This window comes from Typopeltis vanoorti, chromosome 12 (genome assembly GCF_054136105.1).
Source record: "Typopeltis vanoorti isolate ZY-2024b chromosome 12, IOZ_Tvanoo_1.0, whole genome shotgun sequence".
In the NCBI taxonomy this organism is placed as follows: domain Eukaryota; kingdom Metazoa; phylum Arthropoda; class Arachnida; order Uropygi; family Thelyphonidae; genus Typopeltis; species Typopeltis vanoorti.
The window spans coordinates 27,278,511-27,304,448 of record NC_143560.1 but is presented as its reverse complement, the minus strand read 5'-3'; the positions used below and the strand labels follow the sequence as shown (position 1 = coordinate 27,304,448).

The following is a 25,938-nucleotide window of genomic DNA, read 5'->3' as shown; positions in this document are numbered from 1 at the left end:
GGAAAAATTAAGGGATGTGCACTATGAATTGTTGGAACATCCACCCTATTCCCCTGATTTGGCTCCCTCTGACTTCTATCTCTTCCCAAAACTAAAACTCTTCCTTGATGGTCAGCGTTTTTCTTCAAATCAAGAGGTTATTGTAGCTGTAGAGAGGTATTTTGCAGATCTTACTGAGAAGCACTACAGGGACAAGATAATGGTGATGGAGCATCACTGGAATAAATGTATTAGTCTTAAGGGAGATGATGATGAAAAATAAAAATAATTTTGAAATTATGAATACATTTTTTCATTGTTAGGCCAAGAACTTTTCAGACCACCCTCGTAAGTCAGCTTGTTTTCTTAGAGAATACATGCACAAATGTAAAGAAAGCTTAACACTGTGTAAAACTAGCTAAACAAAAAGTAAAGAGAAAATTTGGTAAGAACATAGAAAATAAATATCAGGAAGGTGGCAAAATATTCTGGAGTCTGTTGAAAAAGCTCAGAAATGGAGGGAAGAGTGCTATAAAAGAAATGAGAGATGATAAAGTTAACATGAAAACTGGAGAAAAAGATATCCTTGTTGTATGGAGTAATTACTTCAAAAAAATTGCTAAATGAAACAATCAGTGACATCACAGTAGTAAAAAAAAACAATCAACAGGCATGCAATCAGGAATACATATCGATACTTGAAGTAGAAAAAATCATCAAAAGCCTGAAATGTAGGTATAAAAGTCTTGCAATGGCTGCACTGCATAGTTCAGAAGGCCTGCAGAGAGGGACGAATTCCAGATGATTGGAGTAGAGCTCTCATAGTACCATTTTCAAAAAGGGAAATAAAAGTGAATGTGAGAATTACAGAGGTATTTCCCTACTAAGTGTTCCTGGTAAGATTTATGCAAGTATATTTGAGAAATGGTTGAGAAAGATTGTGTAAGGGAAACTTTGTGAAGAATAAGCTGGATTCAGGCCAAACAGAGGCTGTCAGGATCAACTATGACAAATAGTTGAGAAATCGTAGGAATATAACAGAGATCTGTATTTAAGTTTTGTAGACCTGCAAAAGGCATATGACAAGGTACCAAGAGAAAAGCTATTCAAAACCTACAGTTATATGGTGTCACAGGGGAATTATATCAAGCAATATTTAGTCTTTATTTGAGTTGCAAGTCAGCAGTTAGAATTGAAGAAAGTATAGGAAGATGGTTTAATGTTAAATCTGGTGTCAGACAAGGTTGTACATTATCCCCTCTATTATTCATTATCTATAGATTACATTATGAAGGAAAGTGGTGTTAACCTGATATCAAAATTTGAGATGTTATTTTCAGCTCTTTACTTTATGCAGATGATGTTATCCTTCTAAACCAATCTGGTACAAGTCTGCAGATTCCCTGACTAAATTGAATAACTGCTGTAATAGATATGGTATGAAGATCAGCAATAACAAGACAAAGACAATGAAAATAGACAGAAGCATTGAAAATATCAACTGCATCATGAATGGAAGACCTATAGAACAAGTTAAAAACATTTCAACTACTTAGGCACAATTTTCAGTGAAGATGGTAAGTTAAATGGAAATAGACAACAGAAACAACAATCACGAAATAACACATTTCATCAGCAACAAACACGTGCAAAGCATGTTATATTATATAACTGCAAAGTACATACCTTCATCTTCAGCTTTATGTGCAAGCATTGGACCAGGAACACAGTCACCAATTGCATATATGCTAAAAATAAAAAATAAAAAAAAGTGCAAGCATACAATACTATGCATAAACCCAGTCTAGTACACATGTGTGTCTAGTATTTTAGATATATCTTAATAAGCTGCTCATAATAAATATTAAATAAGCTCAGCCAGTAAAATCAAAGCCATACAATGAAAACTGGTTTAGTAATATCTAAAAGTTTAACTTTATAAAAAAAAATTCTTAAATTCAAATGTTACTAAATGGCATATTTTCATTGTAAACTTCTGTGGGTGATGTTCAAAAAACGAATATATTCATATTCATAATACATTCGATTTTCTGAGGATACAACTGAGACATCATATACATATCATTACTGGCTACATCAGGACCAGAGTTGTTTAGTGTTCCAAATGCAAAAAATAATAAAAATACAAAATACGATTAAATAAATAATAATAATAAAAATCTAAGCCTGACCATAGCACTAATGTACTGTAATTCACAAACCTTCACAGATGGAAGTCACATAAAAAAAGAAAGTCAATATATAAAGTGTGATATATCATCATCAACAAATTCGTGATATGTATCCTCAGGGGATGTACAGGATATCATGATAGTACTACATAAAAAAGTTACACCATTACTAACATCCAATCAACAATTCTCCTCCAAATTACATTCTGTTATCTGTCAATTCTCCAACATTATCAGATACTATATTTCGGTCTTCTAATGCACCTTTTACTGTATCAAACCACCTACATCTCGGTCACCAACATAGCCAAGACCACGTGTTTTGCTAATCTTTCCTCTCTCATTCTGTTTAAGTGACCATATCACCTGAGATTAGTTCTACTAATACATTCCTAAATACTAACAATGGCAAGTTCTTTCCAGTAACTCATTTTTAATGTGATACTGCCAATAATGCCATCTGTTCACACCAATAAACTTTCTCAGAACTCTCATATCTGTGGTCTCCAATCTTTGATCAAACGCTTTATTTCCAACCCAGTTCTCAGATCCATAAGTTAAAACTGGTTTGAACACTGTCTTGTATACAGCTAATTTAGTGTTGTGACTAATTTCTTTCTTATTCCATATAAATTTATTCGGCTTTTTCCTACCATACCAGCTTTACTAATTCTGTTGTTTTTTCCATATTTAATTTGCCATCCTCACTAAACATTGTGCCTAAATAGCTGAAATGTTTTACTTGTTCTACAGGTTCTCCAATTAGGATACAGTTGATGTTTCCAATGTCACTGCCTATTTTCATTGTCATTTTATTGCTGATTTTCATATGAAATTTATTACAATAGTTATTCAGTTTTGTCAGGGAATCTTGCATCCTGTACTGGAGCTAAGATTAACATCACCAATTTTCATATCTGATTTAATATCACTTTCCTTCATAATGTGATCTATATAGATAATGAATAACAGCGAAGAGAATGTGCACCCTTGTTGCACACCTGATTTTACCTCAAACCATCTTCCTGTACCTCCTTCAAGTCTAATTGCTGACTTACAGCTTAAATAGAGACTATGTATTGCTTGATATAATGTCCCATTTACACCATGTACTGTAGCATTTTGAAGAACTTTCCTCTTGGTACCTCATCAGATGCCTTTTCCAAATCAACAAAACTTATATACATATGTTATGTACCCAAGATTTCTCAACTATTTGTCTTAAAGTGAAAATCTGATCCTGACAAGCTCCCTCTATCTAGCCTAAATTCAGCTTGTTCTACACCAAGCTTCCCTTCCACAATTTTTCTTAGCCATTTCTCAAGTATACTTGCATAAATCTTACCAGGAACACTCATTCCCTTTTTATAGATGGGTACTATGAGAGCTTCTACTTCTGTCACAGCTTGTTTCATTTAATAGTCTTTCAAAGTAATTACTCCTGAGTGTCTCACTCAATCTCTTCAGCTGTCTTTTTTGATAAAATTATAATAATAATAAGTACCTGGATATGAATCTGCTTTATTAACTGGATAAAACTATTGTATATACCTATACCACAAAATATCTTCATGCTACATCTCAACACCACCACCTCAAGCAAAACATATGAATAATTAAAACACTAACAAATCATACATATCTAGCAACACAGAAGTATAAGATGATGAATAACATCTTGCAAAACTTCTCCCAAAGTTAAGAAAAATAATCAATACAACGATGCAATAAATAATCCATCCTTACATCTAGCACATAAGATAAAATTCCTAAAATACTTCAACAACGTGACATAAAAATAATCTTCAGTCCTCATGCCATCATAAGATTTCTGCATCCTCCTAAAATACCTCATCTACCCCTCAAAAAACCAGTGGTTTTCACACAACATGTGCTACGTAGGACAAGCAGGATGGTCTGGAAAGAATAGCATGCCTGAGACATTAAAGATGCAGAAAAGAATAACAAATCCAGAATAGCATATAATACAACCGATGAAGGTCCTCTTGTACTATGGCAGAAAACAGAAATGTAATGGATCATAACTTATTTTGTCAGAAAATTAAAGGAAGCTTTAGAATGTTACTCATCTACATAGTGTAACAAAAACCATATGGCATCATCCTGCAGATCTTGAATATGATGCAAAACATGTTTTTAAAAATGATAATTTCTGCTAGATTTGAAAAAGTAAATGTTTCTTATCATTTAAGTTATATTTAACAAACTCTCCCCAAGAAGTGTAGAAAAAGTATCCAGAACTAGTCAAGAATTATAGAACTCAATATGAATGATTTTGAGATTCATTGCATCATCCAGAAGAATGTTCAGATACTTCTCTGAGTTCTATGATTGTGGTGCAAACAAAACTTCAAGGCCAAACATTAATCTATAGCCATTAGGCTATAGATTAATGATTTTGAGAATTGCAATTCTAGAATTCTCGAAACTAGTCAAGAAAAGTAGAATCATACAACTAATTCTGAGATTAAAATAAAAACTGCTTTTTATTATTTTTTTTTAAATATCAATTGTCAGAATTCGTTATGCAGTCATTATATTGTTACCATCAAGAATTTTAACATAAACAAAACAGTCAAGATGGAAGCTAATAAAAGCTGCTCACCTGAGAATCACCTTAAAAAAAAAAAAATCTCTGAAAATAACATAAGACTGAGTTATCTGGCAAAAAGAACTTCCGTATTTTTCTTTCCATCTGTTTTTGACTTCCATTTTGATAGGCTGTAGAAGTATTTATAAAGTCCAAAAATTACAAAAGAATAGCAGATTGTAAACTAGATATGGACTATATTAATTAAATGCTGCCAACTGAAACAGTGACAACTGATGCATAGCTCTGCCTACATATTGAATTCAATTATACAAAAATTTAGCTTGATTTTCAGTTGTTTATTTTACAGTTGGTGGCATTTATATCTTGAGAGTATACCGTGTATGTATATATATATATATATATATATATATATATATATATATATACACACACACACACCTTGGAGATGAAATAAAGGTAAATGATGAACTAAAACTCAAAAGCATTGTAACCAAACAATATTTGTTAACATGACTGAGCAAATTTGCATATATGTTTATGTCTAAGATGAATGCATAGACACTGCTTGAAAAAAGAAGTCAATGGACACCACAGTGTGAGGGAAAAAACAGCCATGGCACCCACCTTAATGCAGGACCTCATGATTCAATGACTGCAGCAATCCTACAAGAATCAATAAGAATTTTGGACCAATCTTCCTGTAGGCATGTAATGGGGTCCTGAACTGTTGTGGGGAGAATGTCCCTTGACCTTACCTGATGCTCCAGTTCATCCCACAGATGTTCAATATAATTGAGATCAGGACTCTGTGAAGGCCAGTCAAGTGTTGTGATGTTCGTGTTCACAAACCAAGCAGTTACAGCAGCAGCCTTATGACATGCTGCATTGTCTTGCTGAAATAAACAATAATCAGAGTAGAAATGCCACAAAATCATCATCATTGCATCATCCAGAAGAATGTTCAAATACTTCTCGGAGTTCTATGCTTGTGGTGCAAACAAAACTTCGAGGCCAAACCAGGAAAAATAGGACATACCATCACACAGACATCTCCAGATTTTATAGTTGAGGGTATGCATTCTAGAAAGAGATGTTCACTGGACATCTGCTACACCCATCCATCTGCTTGGTAGAGGGTGTAGCGTGATTCATTGCTTCATAACACAGTTTTCCAAGCTCCCACATCCCACTGTACACACTCTTTACATGACTGAAGACAACATACCATACTGGTTTGAGTAATGTTTGCACATTGTGGTCCTGCCATGAAAACCCTTGTTGTGAGTCTCGGTTCTGAATGTTTTTGTGCAGATTCATGTTCCAGTCGATGCCCGGAACTCCACATTCAACACATTGTCGACAAATTTCAGATTACATATTATCCTTCGTAGCACCCTATGGTCATGTTCAGAAGTGTGGTGGGTCATCCACTGCAGGTAGCACTTGCAATTGATTCTCTGTGCTTTCATCTCAGTATGGTATCATTAACTGTTGACTTGGGATGGCCCAATTTGTCAAATAGGTAGTCCTGTAACATGGCCTATCACAACATATCTTTCAAACTCCGTCAGTTCCCTTCTCACATCCATTTCACCCAGACACAGTTGCACCTTGGAAGCATCATATTCCTCCTATTTATACTGGCTACAAACATGTGACTTGCCTGTGGGGGTTGTCCATTGACTTCTTTCCAAGCAGTGCATATGGAAGTAAATCATTTCAAGTTAAAAACTTACTTTGGAACATTTGTCTGGAAACGAGAATTCACTTGTATTTGTCCTCTCTCATTAGCCTTAATATTAACATTCTCAAGACCTACGTCTTTTGTATATGGCCTTCTTCCAACACAAACTAACAGAACATCACACTCCATCTGTAGAAGAGAAAACCGGTGAAAATTACATGAACTGATATCTTCATATGTATCTTAAGATAAATTCATCATTTTATTTTAACGACATACGCACACAGTGTATGTGTGTGCATGCACACTGAAAACTGAAATTTTAATAATGAATTATGCTTAAATTTCCTAAAATCAAATCCCGCTAAGTAGCATATTCCAAACTGCTCTAATGTACTGCAAAACTAACAACCATAGAATAAATAACTCCTTGGATCTGAGTGTAATTTAAAAGCATACAATCATGTTGTCATTAGTTATCAAAATAGCACAACCTTGAGAGAATAAACCAGCCAAGTAGTTGTTTAATATTACTGGATACTGGAAGGCAACTAATGTTACAAGTCACGTCTGTAATTCTGTGTGTGTTCTCTATCTTTAACTGAATTGACATATTTATTGAAAAAAAAAAGTTTATTACTAATTAAATGAAAGCAAAGATATTTTGAGAGGAATGAAATCACCAACAATCAACTAATTGTTGATTGCTGTATGATTTAATTATTGGAAACATGAACAGTTCAAAATGAAAACAAACTTTTCTGATTCAGGCTATAATAATGCAAAATGGTAAACTCATTAAATATTTAGTAAAATAAAGAGCCAAAAAAAGGCTTCAGTTCGATGATGCAAAATTATATGAGTGGATATTAAATCTAGCATTATTTAAAAGCTGAATGTAGAAACTTTTTAAATATTCATTTAAGTAAAGTTCCTTCACATATAAAACTGCTTTGTGAATTAATCTAGTAATATTCCTTCATGACAAATAACTACATATTCAATGAACCAGAAAAATTGTTGGTATAAGCAAAAACTCCTAATAAGGCAACCCTAGACAAACAAGTCAAAGTGTAACCGTCACACTAAGAACAGTCAAGAGTAGACTTGAAGGAAGACAACAGTACCTATGCTACAAGCTACTAAATTCAAGAACATCAAATTAGAAATAATAAGAAATAAACTGAAAATCCTTGTTTGACATATGTAATGAAAAATGAAAAGAAGGAAACTTCTGGAGTGACAAAATCAGAATAATACACACTGGCTGCCAAGATGAGCAAGGAGGGATCACAATACTTTGAAACAATTCTGTGGAAAAGCCATAACTAGATTCCAAATATTCAATATAGAATAACGAAAATCAAGTTATCAGCACTACCAGTTGATTATGCCAACATACAAGTATGCATGCCTGCAACAGCAATGGTAACAGAGAAACAAAAAATATACCATCAATGAAAGTTCACAGTGGGAACTGCTCCAAAAAAATCTGATAATAAATGAAGGAGGTCAAGAAGAGAGAGAGAAAGAGAGAATGGCAGAAAAATTTAGCCACTGACATTGTAATGGAAAAATGGAGGAAAGAAAGGCTAACAGACTCCTGCCTATGAGAAAATAACATATAATCACAAATAACTGACTGTTATTTCCATTTTTTGTTACATATGTCAAGCAAGGATTTTGAGTTTATTTCTCATTATTTCTCATTATTTCTAATTTGATGTTCTTGAGCTTAGTTGCTTCTAGCAGAGGGTACTGTTTTCTTCCTTCCTTCTGGCCTACTCTTCTGCTTGGGCACAGCCCAGTAACTGGTTTCACATGAATCTAATTAATGATCTGACACAACAGTCACTCCTATCTGCATTGTGTGCTATGTCTGTCAATTATGTGTGTGTGTGTGTGTGTGTGTGTGTGTGTGTGTGTGTGTGTGTGTGTGTGTGTGTGTGTGTGTGTGTGTGTGTTCTCTAGGGCTGTTGTTTGTTTGTTTGTTTTATAGGATGAAAAACCCTGTCACTTCCATATCAGACTGACTAACAGTTAAATTACCTGAAAAGACGTTTCTTTACATCTCTGACAGGATTTGAACCAAGGTTTTTCAAACCAAAGGGCATCACCATCATTACCAACTGAGCTAAATACAGCAGAAAAACCCAGGCGACAGTAAAATGTACTAAATAGATTATATATACTATGTGATATATAAAAATGAGGTTTAAAAAAAAAAATCAATAAGTTATCCTGAAGCTGATGTCAGCTCTGTCCACTGCTTTGTACTAATGAAAATGAGACCTAAAACTTAAGAAATTAAAAAATAATGAAGGGAGAAAGAAATGAAACACTGATGCCTATATGACTACTTCTACAGTGTAGCGGGGAGAATGAAAAAGCTCTCATCATAATGTAAGAAATCTTCACATCTTTTTCAACTGAAGGTGAGTTAGCATACAGACAGCAGGTCCCCTCCTACAAAGCCTAGGTTCTTCCTTTCCCAAAACATACATAAAATGCATGTAATTAATAAAGCAAAACCGGAGTATTGTGTGCAGTTAATGAAGAAATGCAGAAGGTGGATCATAAAAGGTGGAGTGGCCACTTATGATGAGTCTCAAGACTTCATGGAGGCATCATGTAATAATATACACGGTAAGTTTCAAGAACAAGAGTTCAACAACAAAAAGTCAACAATAGAAAACCAATGAGATTCCTAAAAGAGGCATTTAGTACAACTGCTGAAGATAATGCTGTTGGATGGCAACAGAACAAACTGAGAAAACCTTGGATAACCAAAGAAATAATATACAAGATAAAGGAAATACAGAAATATTAACAGAGAAGATATAGAAAGAAATACAAGCATATCAAAAATGAGATAATATGAGCATAGAAGAACAAAAACATGTTGGAAATAAAGGCACACAATGAGGATTTTGGTGAAAACTACTAGAAGAACAGGAGAGCATCAAAATAATGCAGAAGTAATACATAGGACTCTATAAGGAGAAAGATGACACCCAAAAAATATAAAGATGCAATCAAATAAAGAGAGACTCAAGCCATTAGAAAAAAGCTAATGAATGTTATCAAATTCAGGACCATCAGCATCCCAAGTGCTTCCAAAATAATACAAATACTCCTCAACACAACCATTCTGCAACCCCTTGCGCAAGTCAAAATTTATGGAGGTCGGATTTCCTACCCTTTCACAATAGACTTTGTCATGCCAAACACATGCAAAAAATAAATATGTAGTGCAATGCAGAAATATTAAATAGTAAAAAAAAAAAAAAAAAAAAAAAAAAAAAAAATGATAAACATCTTCAAATACAAAAAATACATACATTTTATACCATATCCAGTTGGACAATTTTTAAACACTGAACACACCAAATATATTTTACAATTTGACTATTTGGAAGCCAGCAGGTTTAAAACATGCAAACCAACCACTGCTTGCAGCAAACAACTCTGTTTATTATCATTATTATTATTTGACACCTCCAGGGAGTCCAAAGACTCATCGAGGGAGGGCAACTGCTCTACAGCTCTGTCACCATCGCTCAATCCACCAACTAACTGCAACTACACCACCACTAGTATTTCCACAGACAATCACAACCATCAATGCCCACGGCAGGATTCGAACCTGCAGCCTTTTCGCTAAAGAGCGAATACGCTAACCACTCAGCCAGCCAGGCCGGCTGGTTTCTTCCGGAAATTTTCTCTTAAGGTTTTTAAATAAACTTCTTGTTGCCATAGCATGTATTTGTCATAAGACTCAAAGGAATATGTTTCTGATGTGGTCTTCCATCCATATCAAAAGCAATTTTTCTATCTCTGTTAGTGTGCCTTCATAATTTTTTTTTTTTGTTGTTGTTGTTATTACGGTTGTTTTCATGCTGGCTGTTCCTTCAACATACTCTTTTATATGCAAAACATCCTTTACTATAGTATTTACTTTCGATATCACAAGACCTAGTCACGTACTATACCAGATAAGTTTGTCCGCCTTCGTGATTCTTCAGTATATCTAATTTCATCTCTAGATCAATTGCAATACATCTGCGAAATGGTTCATGTTTTGATTCAAGGGCACGTTTACCACCAGCCATTGTGAATAATATTTAGAAAAAACACCAAAAATGTGAAAATAAGCAAACACTATATAAATAGCAAACACTATATTAATTCACAGCAAGAGAGAAGACACTGGAACTGGGATGATGCAGCATATTTTGGTGAGCAAATTTCTTACATAAGTATGGATTTACCTATCTCAGGATCTATCTGTATGTAATGCCCATGTGGAGATGCGACGGAGAAAGTGAAGGTACGATATGCAAAGAGGCTTGTGTAGTGGGTGCAACCGATGACGTAGTGGGGAGAGCAGACGAGGAGGAGTATAAAGGGTTTGGCAGCATGAGCTCTCTCTCTCTCTCATATTTTTTGTGGTCCTTATCCCATGGCAGGAGCCAAAGAGAAGTCATTCGGGTGAAGGCAGGATGGTCAAGCGGCAACGATACGGTAAGTAGCAGCAGAGTTCAAGCATTCTCATTGATGCAACGAAACATATCCGGAAAGGAAGTGATTTGTGACCAAAATCACTGGATTCTCGAGACGAGGAACAACAGAACCGAGAACTAGAAAACCTCCCGAAGTAAGCCTGTAGGAAAATCAAATGTGAAGAGCCTCCTGAAGTATAGAACAGGTCAGTAATGTAGAAATTTTGTGTTCATAGTATTGTCATTTAAGGCCAGGGTGAAAGAAAGTGTTACATTTCTTTTGATTGAAAACATTCAGGACTCTAGTACCTAATCTTCTAGCAAGAATTTTGTAGCTCTAGAAGTATACTGTTTTAGGCATGTTATTGAATTGATTTAATATGGTTGTCTTAATATTTGTGGGAGAGCAAGATACTCATGAGCGTAACTGTAATAAGTGAGCAGGATTAAGACAGCTTGACTCAGTTTGTGTACTTTAATGTGAGATGTCGAGTATAATATAGATCTTGTCTGTTAGTATAACATTTGTCCTTAGAGATTCCTCATTTAATTTAGTTTCTTTGAATGACATGTATCATAACTTTGAGTGAATAAACTTTTCTTTGTTTTCTTTACAAAAATCAAGTTCTGATTATTCAAGCCAATGCACCTCTTGCTAAAAGTAGAACCTGTTTAAGTAAACGTGCAGGAACTGGTTACGACTGCAGTAGAAGATAAAATATCATAAAGTTTGTTTATGTTAAATTAAGTAAATTGTGTAGTAGTCTGCGGGCTGACTCTCTGACAATATTAATTCTATTGTATAGGAATTAAGATGGCGCAGCATTAAAAAATAAATTTTCTTAATTCTGAAAAGGAGTTGACTTCAGATTTTCAGCCAGGGAGAAATTTGGCTCTACCTTGGGGCAATCTCTTTGTCTGAAGGATTCGCACACGAGTTCATCTAAGAGTGTGGCCAAGTGAAATTAGGGAACTTTGATAGATAGCTGTAATTAAGGGAATGAGAAGTAAGGAGTAAATTACAATAAAGATAAAATTAATTGAGGAGGGAACACAATCAGAATTTAGGAAAATAAAGAAACATAAGAAAATACAAGACAATAGAAGATATAAAATAATAAATAAATATACATAAATTTAACAATGGTGCAGCCGACAGGACTTGATTTACTGAATTAAACAAGTAAATTAAGTTAGTATATCAAGGTGAGATGGTTTTGGCTTGAAAGCAGAAGATTTTGCTGCAGGAATTAATTTTAGCAATATTGTGTATAAAATTAAGATAGTAAATTTGTAAGCCTATATATACAAGTATGAATCAGCCATCAAGTTCAGGCATGAATGATGATGAGTTCTTTAGAACCATTAATCCTCAACAAGTATTTCCACAGTTTTCTGGAGAGGAAACTGACAACGTCTTAGCTTTTTCAGCTTCGTCGAGGAATTGAGAAAAATTGGTAGATGGACAGCCTTCCAACTTTTGATCTTGTTGCGTAGTAAGTTGGTGGGGAAGGCTAAGAATTTCCTCTATTCTTCCCCTTACTTAAAGAAACACTAGACTACGAAAAATTTAAGGAAATCCTCATCTCTCAGTTCTCTAGAGCAAGAAGTTTAGGCCCTAACATCTGGAAATTACAGAGAAGTATTCAAAAGGATAGGGAGAACGTGACTGATTAATAGATTGCTGACCACTGCCAAGTCTGAACGTTTCTAAGGAGGATAAATCTCACCTCGACTGGGCAGTGTTTCATCAATTTAGGCAAGGTGTGAAGCAAGAGTTAAAAGAGACTGCTTTTAAGAAAAAGATCACAAATCTTGAGGAATGTTATGTCACAGTGAAAGAGAAGGAACAGATGCTTGGAGATATTCGTCCTGCATCTGAGGCCAATTATGTTAATGTGATTAAGGAGGCGAATAATTATGCTAGTGAGAACAAGACTAACAATGAACCTGGCACGTGTGAAGGAAGGACTAACGATCAGAGGAATAGTGAAGAAAATAGACAAGGATCAGTCAACGTCAATCTAGTGACTGACTGTGAAATGGGCAACCCAAAACAAGTAGGGCTATCTGACATTGAAGTACATTCAATGCTTAAACAAGAAGTTGAACGACTACATCAACCCATAATGGACCGTCTTGATGCTGCACTTAAGTGGCTGGTGGAAATAACTGAAGGGACCACTCAAACAACTATATCTCAAACAGAGAAGACTGAAGAAATAATAAGAAAAGAAGTTGAAAGATTACAACAACCGATGGTAAGCCATATTGAAACTGTACTGAAACAACTGGCGGCAGTCACAGAAAAGACTTCTGAGTCAACCATACCGCAAACTCAGGAGACTAATGATGTAAAGAACAGAAGGGAGCCTCCAAAATGTTTTAGTTGCAATGAGATTGGACATATAGCTCGCAACTGTTTTAAGAGCAAAATACCCTCCTATAGAAGAAGTAGATATGAGACGAGTTATGGGCAGACACCTTATGATTGTGATGGTAAATCATGGAAGAGCAGACAGTGGGATCGTAAACAACAAAGAAGATCAAAAATGATTATTAAGGGAAGGGTGCAAGGATCTCATTGTGATGTCTTATTAGATATTGGTTCCTGGGCATCTGTAATTACTGAAGATTATCTTCGAGAAATAAAATCCAGTGTATGGCGAGGCATCTTTAATCTAAGGAGACCAATTAGATTATCAGGAATCTCAACATCAGAGATATATGTAACAAAGAAGGTAAGAGTAAAATTATTAGCTAGAGTATACTTACCTGAATTTAACATGAGTGTTTGACAAGATTTGTTGGTCCTCCCTAGGACATCTCGCCCATGCACACAAATCATCTTGGGCATAAATTTTCTAGAAGTGCAAATTCTCATGCAACTTCTCTAGAAATGAAATGTTCTTTATGGGAAGAAAACGGTCATTTAAAGGTAAAAATAAAAATGAGAGATCTCATGAAGAAAGAGTGCAGAGTAAAAGGAATGTCACGTCAACTGATAGAGTTAATGAAGTGTCTCAAGATAACCAGATTGATTCTGTAATAGCGTCAACTTCAGGAGTGAACAGTCAATCCGAGACTCATCAAATATCAAATGTAAAATTAGCAAATGACCAAGATGTTACAGAAGAAAATTTTGGGGATGACTGTCCAAGAACAATCGGAGTAAACTACATTAAGATAAATGATAGGTCTAGAAGTTTCTATAACAGACCAAGGTGGAACAGACACAGAAAATATGAAGTTAATATACAACCTCAGCAGCAGCTTGGTTATGTCAACTTCTTCTCATGCTCAGAAAAATTATAAGTGGTTTGTTATGTTGGAATTTATCACTTGCTACAAAGGCTGCACATTTACTAACAGATTGTGCAAGCTCTTTGAACAAATCTAATGAAGAATTATTTAGGTCCAAAACATTAAAAGATAGCAATGAAATTAGGTGTAATCGTGAGAATAAGGTTCAGTTTAAAATGAGGTACAATTTAGGTTCAAGAGAAGTTTGGGGAAGGCAAGAGTATAAGCTGAAGTCTAAAATCTTATCCAGAAATATTGAAGAAGTGAGGTCATGAAAAATTTTCCTATGAGAATACTTTTTTTTGGAAGGGGAAACCTATGTTAAATCTGGAATGAAAGGCTTAATTTATCTTCAAGCATTTTATTCGGGATTTAACTGGAATGCACAAGTCCCCAAAAGAAATACTTGTAAATAGGTATAAATTCGAATTTTGTAAATATAGTAGTAGTGATTACTTCTTATAATTTTTCTATGTATTGTTTTATAAATGGCCCTGTAAATAACAGACAAGAATTAAGATATAAAAAAGGTAATATTGTAACAGGAAAGTCAGGGAAAAATGAAGAATTTTGTATAATTGGATTATAAGTGTGACCCCAGGCAGTAACACGATGTCCAAGGCACGTGCAATGCCCACGTGGAGATGCGACGGAGAAAGTGAAGGTACGCTGTGCAAAGAGGCTTGTGTAGCGGGTGCAACCGATGACGTAGTAGGGAGAACAGATGACGAGGAGTATAAAGAGTTTGGCGGCATGAGCTCTCTCTCTCTCTCTCTCATATTTTTTGTGGTCCTTATCCAATGGCGGGAGCCAAAGAGAAGTCATTCGGGTGAAGGCAGGATGGTCAAGCGCCGACGATATGGTAAGTAGTGGCAGAGTTCGAGCATTCTCATAGATGCAATGAAACATCCAGTAAACGCCGAAATATCGTGCAGCTCCAGCTGTACCTACCTTTCCATCAGAGAAGTTCGAGTATCCGGAAAGGAAGTGATTCGTGACCGAAATCACTGGATTCTCGAGACGAGGAACAACAGACCCCAGAACTAGAAAACCACCCGAAGTAAGCCTGTAGGAAAATCAGATGTGAAGAGCCTCCTGGAGTATAAAACTGGTCGGTAATGTAGAAATTTTGTGTCCATAGTATTGTCATTTAAGGCCAGGGTGAAAGAAAGTGTTACATTTCTTGTGATTGAAAATGTTCAGGACTCGAGTACCTAATCTTCTAGCAAGAATTTTGTAGCTCTAGAAGTATACTGTTTTAGGCATGTTATTGAATTGATTTAATATGGTTGTCTTAATATTTGTGGGAGAGCAAGATACTCATGAGCGTAACTGTAATAAGTGAGCAGGATTAAGACAGCTTGACTCAGTTTGTGTACTTTAATGTGAGATGTCGAGTATAATATAGATCTTGTCTGTTAGTATAACATTTGTCCTTAGAGATTCCTCATTTAATTTAGTTTCTTTGAATGACATGTATCATAACTTTGAGTGAATAAACTATCATGTTTTCTTTACAAAAATCAAGTTCTGATTATTCAAGCCAATGCACCTCTTGCTAAAAGTAGAACCTGTTTTAAGTAAAAGTGCAGGAACTGGTCACGACTGCAGTAGAAGATAAAATATCATAAAGTTTGTTTGTGTTAAATTAAGTAAATTGTGTAGTAGTCTGCGGGCTGACTCTCTGACAATATTATTTCTATTGTATAGGAATTAAGATGGCGCAGCATTAAAAAATAAATTTTCTTAATTCTGAAAAGGAGTTGACGTCAGATTTTCAGCCAGGGAGAAATTTGGCTCTACCTTGGGTCAATCTCCTTGTCTGAAGGATTTGCATACGAGTTCATCTAAGAGTGTGGCCACAGTGAAATTAGGGAACTTTGATAGATAGCTGTAATTAAGGGAATGAGAAGTAAGGAGTGAATTAGAATAAAGATAAAATTAATTGAGGAGGGAACACAATCAGAATTTAGGAAAATAAAGAAACATGGGAAAACATAAGATATAGAAGATATAAAATAATAACTAACTACACTTAAATATAACACTTGTGAGCATTCCAATATTGTTATATCTAACATTGTGTTTCTAAGGCACTTTTGACCAAATCAATCCATCTGGACCTTGGTTTTCCTCTGGGTCTCTTTCCTGCCATCTTGGCACCAAACACCAAGATGGCACCAAACATCTTGTTTGGTTTTTGCTAACTTTTCTTCACCCATTCTATTTAAGTGGCCATACCATCTTAGATTAGCTCTGCTGATACATTCTTGAATGCTAACAAAGTCAAGTTCCTTTCTAATATCTTAATTTTTAATATGATTCTGCCATTGATGCCAATGGTTCACTCCAGTAATTTTTCTCAGAACCGTCATAACTGTTGTCTCTAGTCTTTGATGAAGTGCTTTATTTCTAACCCAACTCTCAGATCCATAACTTAAAACTGGTTTAAACACTGTCTTGTATTGCTAGTTAGGTGTTTTGGCTTTGCTTATTCTGGTATCTATTTCCAGATTTAACCTGCCATCTTCACTAAAAACTGTGACTAAATAACTGAAATATTTTACTTGGTCTATAGAGTTCAGAATACAGATGAAGTTTACGTTTGTTCCTGCCTATTTTCATAGTTTTGGTCTTTTTATTGCAGATTTTGAAAATCTGCAACAAACATTTGTTACATCTGTAACAAATTTGCCACATACCTCCCTAGCTGATCAATCAATGTTTCTTCAGAATTTGTCACTGAGACCTCAATGTTTGGCTCTCGTTTTCAAATTGCTGTAAATTTTTTTTCGAATTTGCCAAATTTGTTACCGATGTTATTCAATTTAGTTAGTGAATCCTGGAGCCTTCCACAAGATGTGTTTAGAAGTACATCACCTGAATAAAGCAAAAAGCTGTTTGACATCTCCAATTCTGATATCAGTTTGTTCCTGCCTATTTTCATAGTTTTGGTCTTTTTATTGCAGATTTTGAAAATCGGCAATAAACATTTGTTACATCTGTAACAAATCTGCCACATACCTCCCTAGCTGATCAATCAATGTCTTCTTCAGAATTTGTCACTGAGACCTCAATGTTTGGTTCTCGTTTTCAAATTGCTGTAAATTTTTTTTCAAATTTGCCAAATTTGTTACTGATGTTATTCAATTTAGTTAGTGAATCCTGGAGCCTTCCACTAGATGTGTTTAGAAGTACATCACCTGCATAAAGCAAAGAGCTGTCTGACATCTCCAATTCTGATATCAGGTTTAATGTCACTTTCCCTTCCACAATCTTTCTCAAACTCTTTTCAAGTATGCTTGCATAAATCTTATCTGGAACACTTAGTACAGAAATTCCATTGTAATTCTCACATTCAGTTTTATTCCCTTTTTTTATAGATGGTAATATGAGAGCTGTACTCCAATCATTGAGAATTCGACCTTCTGAAAAGGGAATCATGCAGTGTAGTCCTGCAAAAGTTTTATACCTCTATACTTTGCATTCCCCTTGAACATTTTCTAGTATGGTTCTGCCACTACTTGGTTTGTTTAACAGTCTTTAAAAGTAATTACTACAAACATCTAGGATATCCTTATCTTCAGTTTTCATGTCACCTTTATCATCTTTGATTCCTTTTCTTTTCCTCCATTTCTAAGTTTTTTCAATAGTCTCCAGAACATATTGCGACCTTCCTGATATTTATTTTCTATATTCTTCCCAAAGTCTCGCATTATTTTTGTTTAGCTACTTTTACACATAGATTAACTCTCTTACATTTTTCTCTGCATTCTTTTAGGGCACGTGTCGACTTATTTACTAGGAACTTTTGGTATGCTTTCTTCCTTTCCAAGACTGCTTCTTGTATCATTATGGTGTTGTTATTTTTCTATCCTTGCAGATAGCTTCACCACATACCTCCCTAGCTGATCAATCAATGTCCTGAGACCCCAAAGTTTGGTTCTCATTTTCAAACTGCTGTAAATTTTTTTTAATAACGTTTGCATAGTCGAGTCTACAATTTACTTGTAAAAGCTGCTTTAATTATTTTTAAAACTTTCTTACATACTGTTCTTTTCAATGTGATATCCTGCTTAGTACCAAGTAATGGTCACTTCCAATTTTAAATCCTCTGTACACTCTTGTATCCTGAATGAGCATGAAGATATCACTATCAATAATGGCGTAGTCAATGAGGCTTTTCTTATTTCTTGTGTCTTCTCTCCATGACAAGCAATTCAAAGTAACAAAATGCAAGGTAAATATGATTAGTTAAGTAACAGCAAGTGCTGCAATCTAGAAGGATCATATCAAATACATAATTGATTATTTTTGGTATTTGCCAAGGTTGAGAATCTCAAACTTTTCAGATCAAGAGGCAATCATTCCAATTTAAATTTGGACAATGTAACAGGGCCTGTAAACTTTCTTTGAAGCAACATTTAAAATGATTTCTATGAATTAAGAAAGTATCGTTCCGATGGATACTGTGTTAGGTCTCACTTCCATGATGTGTGAGACCTTTAAAGTTTAATATTTGTTACTAATTTCAAAAAATTTATTACTGTGTCTAATGTGTCTTGCATTACTAGGGAATCTAGTAATGTAAGTGACTTAGTGAGGTATCATTAAAGATAAGACTTTAATATATTATACATTTAATATCTTCTCCCGTCTATTGAATCAATCAGTTTTCGGACATTTTATGGCCATAAAATAAAACTTTATTTACTCTTGGATAAAAGATAAAACTAAAATATAATTTCTAGTTTTATCTTTTATCCAAGAGTAATCCATGAAATAATTCCACGTCTGGTATTATGGGATAGTCCAGTACTGCAAGGTTTGATGGAGTGATTGTAATCATGGTCATTCATCAGTCCTCTTCTGTTTTGTCAGTCTAAAAAAATATAAATGGGTATATTTGATAGCCCTTTATACACAATATGTTATTTTCAACCCTTTAACTCATTAAACTATTTAAAAGTTGTAGATAACTGAAACTTTCTCAATATCTTGGTAACTTATTCTGAAATAATGAGTCACCAAATATAAAATAGGTCAGATGGGAGCTCTTCTTTCAATTGTGGCAGTTGATGAAGACATTATACAAAGTTACCTATGATTCTTTGGATGGTACCATTTTGATGCACCACATGTGTAGAGTTTTTGTTATAAAGCAATACATGCAGATAGCTCATGTGAATTACCAATTATATGAAGAGCCAAAGGCTTCAATTCGGTGACATGAACTTATTTAAGTTAAGGGATATTACATCCCATATTGTTTTTTAGCCAAATAAGAAACTCAAAGAGTTACATGCTGAATATAGAAACTATATAAAGTTCGGCGATTCCAAGCGTAATAAAGCAATTACCAAGAATAGTGATCGGAGGTTGCTCCATCCTTACTATGAGTTGCCTCAGTTTGCACTACCAAATGGGTCAGGTGTTGCACTATCCAGGTATTTGTTTACGCTTGGAATCGTCGAACTTTATAAAGTTTCTATATCTGGCATGTAACTCTTTGAGTTTCTTATTTGGCTAAAAAACAATATGGGATGTAATATCCTTTAACTTAAATAAGTTCATGTGAACTTTTCTAACAAGAATTTCATGATGAAATTCTTAACTACTGCAAAACTGCCGTCAGGCTGACGGCAGATTTGCAGTATACTGAAAAGGCTAAAGTGGCATCTATTTCTTGAAGTAAGAAGATTATCTAGGAAGATTAAATGATTATCATTTACTTTTTCCACAGTCAATTTTATCCAAGGTAGGAAATTATTAACCTTTGACGATAATGGTTCATTTCCAATATGAAACGTGGCCAAATGACAAATATACGACAGACATAATATACATATGAAAATTGCATATTACAGCTTATGAAAAGAGTTGACTCTGTGAGGATCCTAGATAATACTCGTAATTAGCTGAAAATGGGGTGGGTAATAGATTTTTATCAATGTCCTTAATCTAATTAAAGATCTTGTTCTTTTAACTAATTTCTTCTTCTCTACTCCAGCAAGCTTTTGTTAGTGCCCCTTAGCATCATAAATATTTTTTGTTTGCCCTTCAACACCTTCTTGGGTCCACCCAGGATCCCTTTCCTCCCCCAAGGTTTCACAGTATGATAGTTATGCTACTACTGCTGGCAAGCAGAGAGAGAGAGAGAGATTGCCTATGAAAGTTTTGCTAGTTTTTGTTTACCATATCAATATGTAAGTTCATTACAATTATCCATTCAAACATAAACTGAAATATTTTTAATTCAAGTAAGACACCTAGAACAGAACAGTCCAATATATGGCTATGAGATGAAAGATGCTTCCAGTTTTAATCCATTGGATTAAAATCCAGTCCAATTGGTTTAAAAAGTTGATCAATTAAAACTGGTTTAACATCATGCATTCAAGCATCCATAGCCAAAAATTTTAGATAAGATAGTTTAACACCCATCTTTCAGCTGCAGAATTATTTATTCTGGTTCTCATTTCAATTGCACTGATGCAGATTTGAAAACAAATGAATAAATTTAAAACCTGAAATAGGACAACAGATAATCTTCATTGATGTTTATTCTAAATTAGCACACCAATCTTGGAATGCTCTCTCTCTAGACATACACACTGCAATGATAAATATAAACCACAAACATCCCATTGATGTATTTTTTTTGCGAGAGATTTCTGGCTATTACACCAGTACTTCTGAAGTTCTGGATATGGATATTTATCATCATCAAATTCCTGCCATGTAACCTCAAGAGGCGTACAGGATATGCTAGTACTACATGAAAAATATTACATCAATACTAACTTCCTATCTACAATTTTCCTCCAAATCAGTCTGTTACTTGTCAAGACTCCAATATTATCAGATCTTATATTTCTGTCATCTAAGGCACTTTGTACTGCATCAATCCACCTATATCTTGGTCTTCATCTGGGTCGTTTTCCTGACAACCTGGCAGAAAACAGTTGTTTTGCTAATCTTTCCTCGCCCATTCTGTGTAAATGACCATACCACCTGAGATTAGCTCTGCTAACACATTCCTGGATGCTGACAATGTCAAGTTCTTTCCTAATATCCTCATTTTTAATATGATATTGCCATTGATGCCATTTGTTCACACCTGTAATCTTTCTCAGGATTCTCATATCTGCGGTCTCTAGTCTTTGGTCAAGTGTTTTACTTTTGACCCAGCTCTCAGAGCCATAAGTTAAAACTGGTTTGAATACTGTCTTCTATACTAATTTAGTGTTCCGATTAATTTCTCTCTTATTCCATATGAATTTATTCAATTGACTTCCTACCATACCAGCTTTGTTGATTCTGTTGTCTATTTCTATATTTAATTTACCATCTTCACTAAAAATTGTGCCTAAGTAGGTGAAATGTTTTACTTGTTCCACAGGTTCTCCTTTCACAATGCAGTTGACATTTTCAACAATTCTGCCTATTTTCATTGTCTTTGTCTTTTTATTGCTGACCTTCATACCATATCTACTACAACAGTTATTCAATTTAGTCAGGGAATCTTGCAGACTTGTAGCGGATTTATTTAGAAGTATAACATCATCCGCATAAAGCAAAAAGCTGACGTTAACATCTCCAATTTTGATATCATGTCTAATACCACTTTCCTTCATAATGTGATCCATATAGATAATGAACAACAGAGGTGATAATGTACATCCTTGTCTCACACCAGATTTAACATTAAACCAACTTCCTGTACTTTTTCAATTCTAACTGCTGACTTAAAACTCAAATAAAGACTAAGTATTGCTTGGTATAATGCCACATTGACATCATATAACTGTAGCATATTGAATAGCTTCTCTCTCTTGCCACCTTGTCATATGCCTTTTCCAGATCTACAAAACTGAAATAGAGATCTTTGTTATATTCCCATGTTTTCTGAACTATCTGTCGTAAAGTGAAGATCTGATCCTGACAGATATTCTATTTGGCCTGAATCAAGCTTCTTCTTCAGCAAGCTTTTCTTCCACAATTCTTCTCAACCGTTTCTCAAGTATACTTGTATATATCTTACCAGGAACACTCAGTAGGGAAATACCTCTGTAATTCTCACATCCACTTTTATTTCCCTTTTTATATATGGTACTATGAGAACTCTAACAATCATTGGGAATTCGTCTCTCTGTCCAGGCCTTCAGAACTCTGCAGTGCAGCCACTGCAAGACTTTTATACCACATCCTTCAGTATTTCTGGTTGAACATCATCTACTCCTGCTGCCTTTCCACATTTCAAGCCTTTGATGGCTTTTTCTACTTCAAGTATGGATATGTATTAATGACTGTATGCCTGTTGAGTGTTTTTTACCACTGTGGTATCACTGCTTGTTTCATTTAGCAATTTCTCGAAATTGCTAAATGAAACAAGTAATTACTCCATACTTCAAGGATATCTTTTTCTCCAGTTTTCATGTCACCTTTATCATCTATAACTCCTTTTACAGCACTCTTTCCTCAATTTATAAGCTTCTTCAACAATCTCCAGAATATTTTGCCACCTTATTGATATTTATTTTCTATGTTCATACCAAAGTCCTCCCATGACTTTTGTTTAGCTAGTTTTACACAGTGTTTAGCTTTCTTACATTTGTCTCTGTATTCTGTAAGAGCACAAGCTGACTTATTTGCCAGGAACTTTTGATATGCTTTCTTCTTTTGCTCCCTGTGTCCACCATGGAGTTCTGATTTTTCTATCCTTGCAGACAACCTCACCACATGCCTCTCTGGCTGAATCAATCAAAGTTTTTTTCCAAGGCTTGCCACTGAATCTCCAAGGTTTGGTTCCTGTACTCAAACTGTTTCATTTTTTCTTCAATAATCTTTGTGTATTTTAGTCTACAGTTCACATCTGAGAGCTGGTCAACTTTTATTCACTTTAAAACTTTCTTACATGTCATTCTTTTCAATGAAATTCAATTTTATCCTGCTCAAGACTAAATAGTGATCGCTTCCAATTTCAAATCCTCTGTACACTCTGGTGGAAAGGAGTGTACAGAGGATTTGAAATTGGAAGCCCAGGGAGAAAACATCACTATCAACAATAACATAGTCAATGAGAATTTTCTTATTTCTTGCCTCTTCTCTCCATGTGAATTTGTGCACATTTTTATGTTGGAACATGGTGTTAGTAATAACCAGTCCATGTCCTGAGCAAAAATCCAACAGGTATTTGCCATTTTTATTAGCTTTGCTCTTTTTTCCAAATTTTCCCAAAAGATTTTTGTATGTCTGACAATCACTTCCTGCTCTGCTATTTAGATCCCTAACAAGGACCAACTTTTGCTTTTTCATTGTGTCAGTAGCTTTCTCTAAAGAGTCAAAAAAATTCCTCCACTTCTACCTTAGTAGAGCCTTCTGTGGGACCATAGGCTCAAATAAGTCTCATTGTTCATTTCCCCATTCTGATATTTGCCCACATCACACTACTTGAGACTGACTGCCATTCAAGAAGATTAGCCTTGTATTTAGTGTTCAATACAATGGATACTCCTTTTCCTTGGTTGTCATTGCCTGAATATAATATTTTGTATTTATTGCTCAGAAAGACCTCACCAGTTTCTCTCTTTTTTGTTTCAGTCACCCTTATTATGTCGATCTGGTACTTATCTAATTCCTCAGCTAGCTCCATTTCTTTGCCATTCAAGCTTCTAATGTTGATAGTACAGATCTTTAACTCTGGTGATGTTCAGTTGGGGTGTTTTTTCAGATTTGTTCCAGTAGTTGACTTTTCGCTGTTCACACTGGTTCCCTGGTGAAAACAATGGGGGGCCTTATTTAACTGGGTGATGCCCCAGCAGGCATGAAATTTTGTCATGTTGTACCATCATTTTGTATTTTGGTTTAAGCCAATAAGAATACAATTTGGTCGGCTAAATCCCAAATTGCCAGCCCATCCTCGTTCATTCAGTATCCAGGTAGATACCCAACAGGGTGCACCATGAGAAGGTGAGGATTGGACATTAGGTCAGAAGCCCTGGTCGGTTCTCCGCATTCCTTTAAAGGCTATGTGGAGGTCTCGTCTCAGTTATACAGCTTTGACCCTTAAGCACCCCCTATGGATATTTATGTTTATGGATATTTGTTTCTTATATTATTATTATCTGAGAACTCCAATTAGTCAAGGACTCATTGAGGGAGGCTTATACATCACCAAAACCAGTGTCATACCTTCTCTTAAACTCATTCACACTAGATACACTCACCACCTATAAAGTCAAACTATGCCACTCAATCACTGTTCTGTGAGAAAAAAACCTAGCCCTTTCCCTTTCCTCTTTCTTGACTGCTAACAAACTAAACCTCTAATGATGCCTCCCATGTTCTCTCTACACCTTCCTTATAATGAAAAATTTCATCAGATGATAATCAATCAAGGTTTTCTTCAAGGCTTGCCACTGAATCTCCAAGGTTTGGTTCCTGTTCTCAAACTCTTTCATTTTTTCTTCAATAATCTTTGTGTACAGTCTACAGTTCACATCTGAGAGCTGCTCAACTTTTATTCGCTTTAAAACTTTCTTACATGTCATTCTTTTCAAAATGAAATTCAATTTTATCCTGCTCAAGACTAAATAGTGATCATATCCAATTTCAAATCCTCTGTACACTCTGGTGGGCATCCTGCACCAGGGAGAAAACATCACTATCAACAATAACACATTAAATGAGACTTCTTATTTCTTGCCTCTTCTCTCCATGTGAATTTGTGCACATTTTTATGTTGGAACATGGTATTAGTAATAACCAGTCTATGTCCTGAGCAGAAATCCAACAGGTATTTGCCATCATATCACCTCTCTTTCCTGTTAACCAGAGTCTGTAATCCACATACTCACCATCTGTTCTCATAATCTAAATCCCATAATCCTGATATAATCTTTATAACTCTTTGTTGCACCCTTTTCACAGCTTCTTTATCCCCTTGGAACCTGTAAGACCAAATCTGCACACAGTAGTCTAGGTGCAGTCTTATCAAGGCTTTATAAAAAGACAAAATGACCTCTTTATCCTTACATGTCAAGGTTTGTTTCCACACTGATTAACCTCTGAATTGCACTTGCAATTTTTGCTATGTAACCTTTGAAGCTCAAATTCCTATCTACCATTGCACCAAGATCCCTAATCCCATCAGTTTCTTGTATTTACCCCTGCTAATATATAATATGCTGCTAGAAATCTCATCATGCCAAAGTGCATAAATTTACACTTACTACCATTAAACGCAATCATTTTCATTTGCCCATCCATCGTATTCAAATAATTCTGTAAGTGCTAGATATCAGTAGCATCCCTGATTGTTGCTACTGATATGCCTATCTTGGCATCAATGGCAAACAATTGCATTACTCCTGTTAGACCCTTCCACAGTGTCATTAAGGTACAGAATTAATAACAATGGCCCACAGACTGAACACTGAGGCATACAACCAGTCACCTTAAATCTGGAAGATTCACACCCTCCATATGCCACTTTTTGATATCTGTCTGTTAACCATCCACTTATCCAAGTCAAGAATTTATATTCCAATCTCATATTCTCCAATTCATGCCACAGTCTTTCACATGATATCTTATCTAACAAAATCTAACATTATCATAGCGTATCTATTCTCTTCATCCAACCCAACCATAATATTATTATAAAATATGAGCAAATTGCTGAAACATGATGACCTTCCT

The 25,938-nt window shown here is 35.1% G+C and overlaps 1 protein-coding gene across 1 annotated transcript in view; it reads right to left on the bottom strand.

The window, feature by feature from the left end:
* Window positions 1–25,938, bottom strand: part of LOC150100645 (dihydrolipoyl dehydrogenase, mitochondrial) — a 233,655-nt gene that overhangs the window by 69,058 nt on the left and 138,659 nt on the right. Inside the window, exons 9-10 of the mRNA XM_090402080.1 lie at window positions 6,483–6,619; window positions 1,666–1,727 (exon numbers count right to left, since the gene is read on the bottom strand). Coding sequence (XP_090258206.1) covers window positions 1,666–1,727; window positions 6,483–6,619 — 199 coding nt within the window. The remainder of the gene's footprint in view (window positions 1–1,665; window positions 1,728–6,482; window positions 6,620–25,938) is intronic.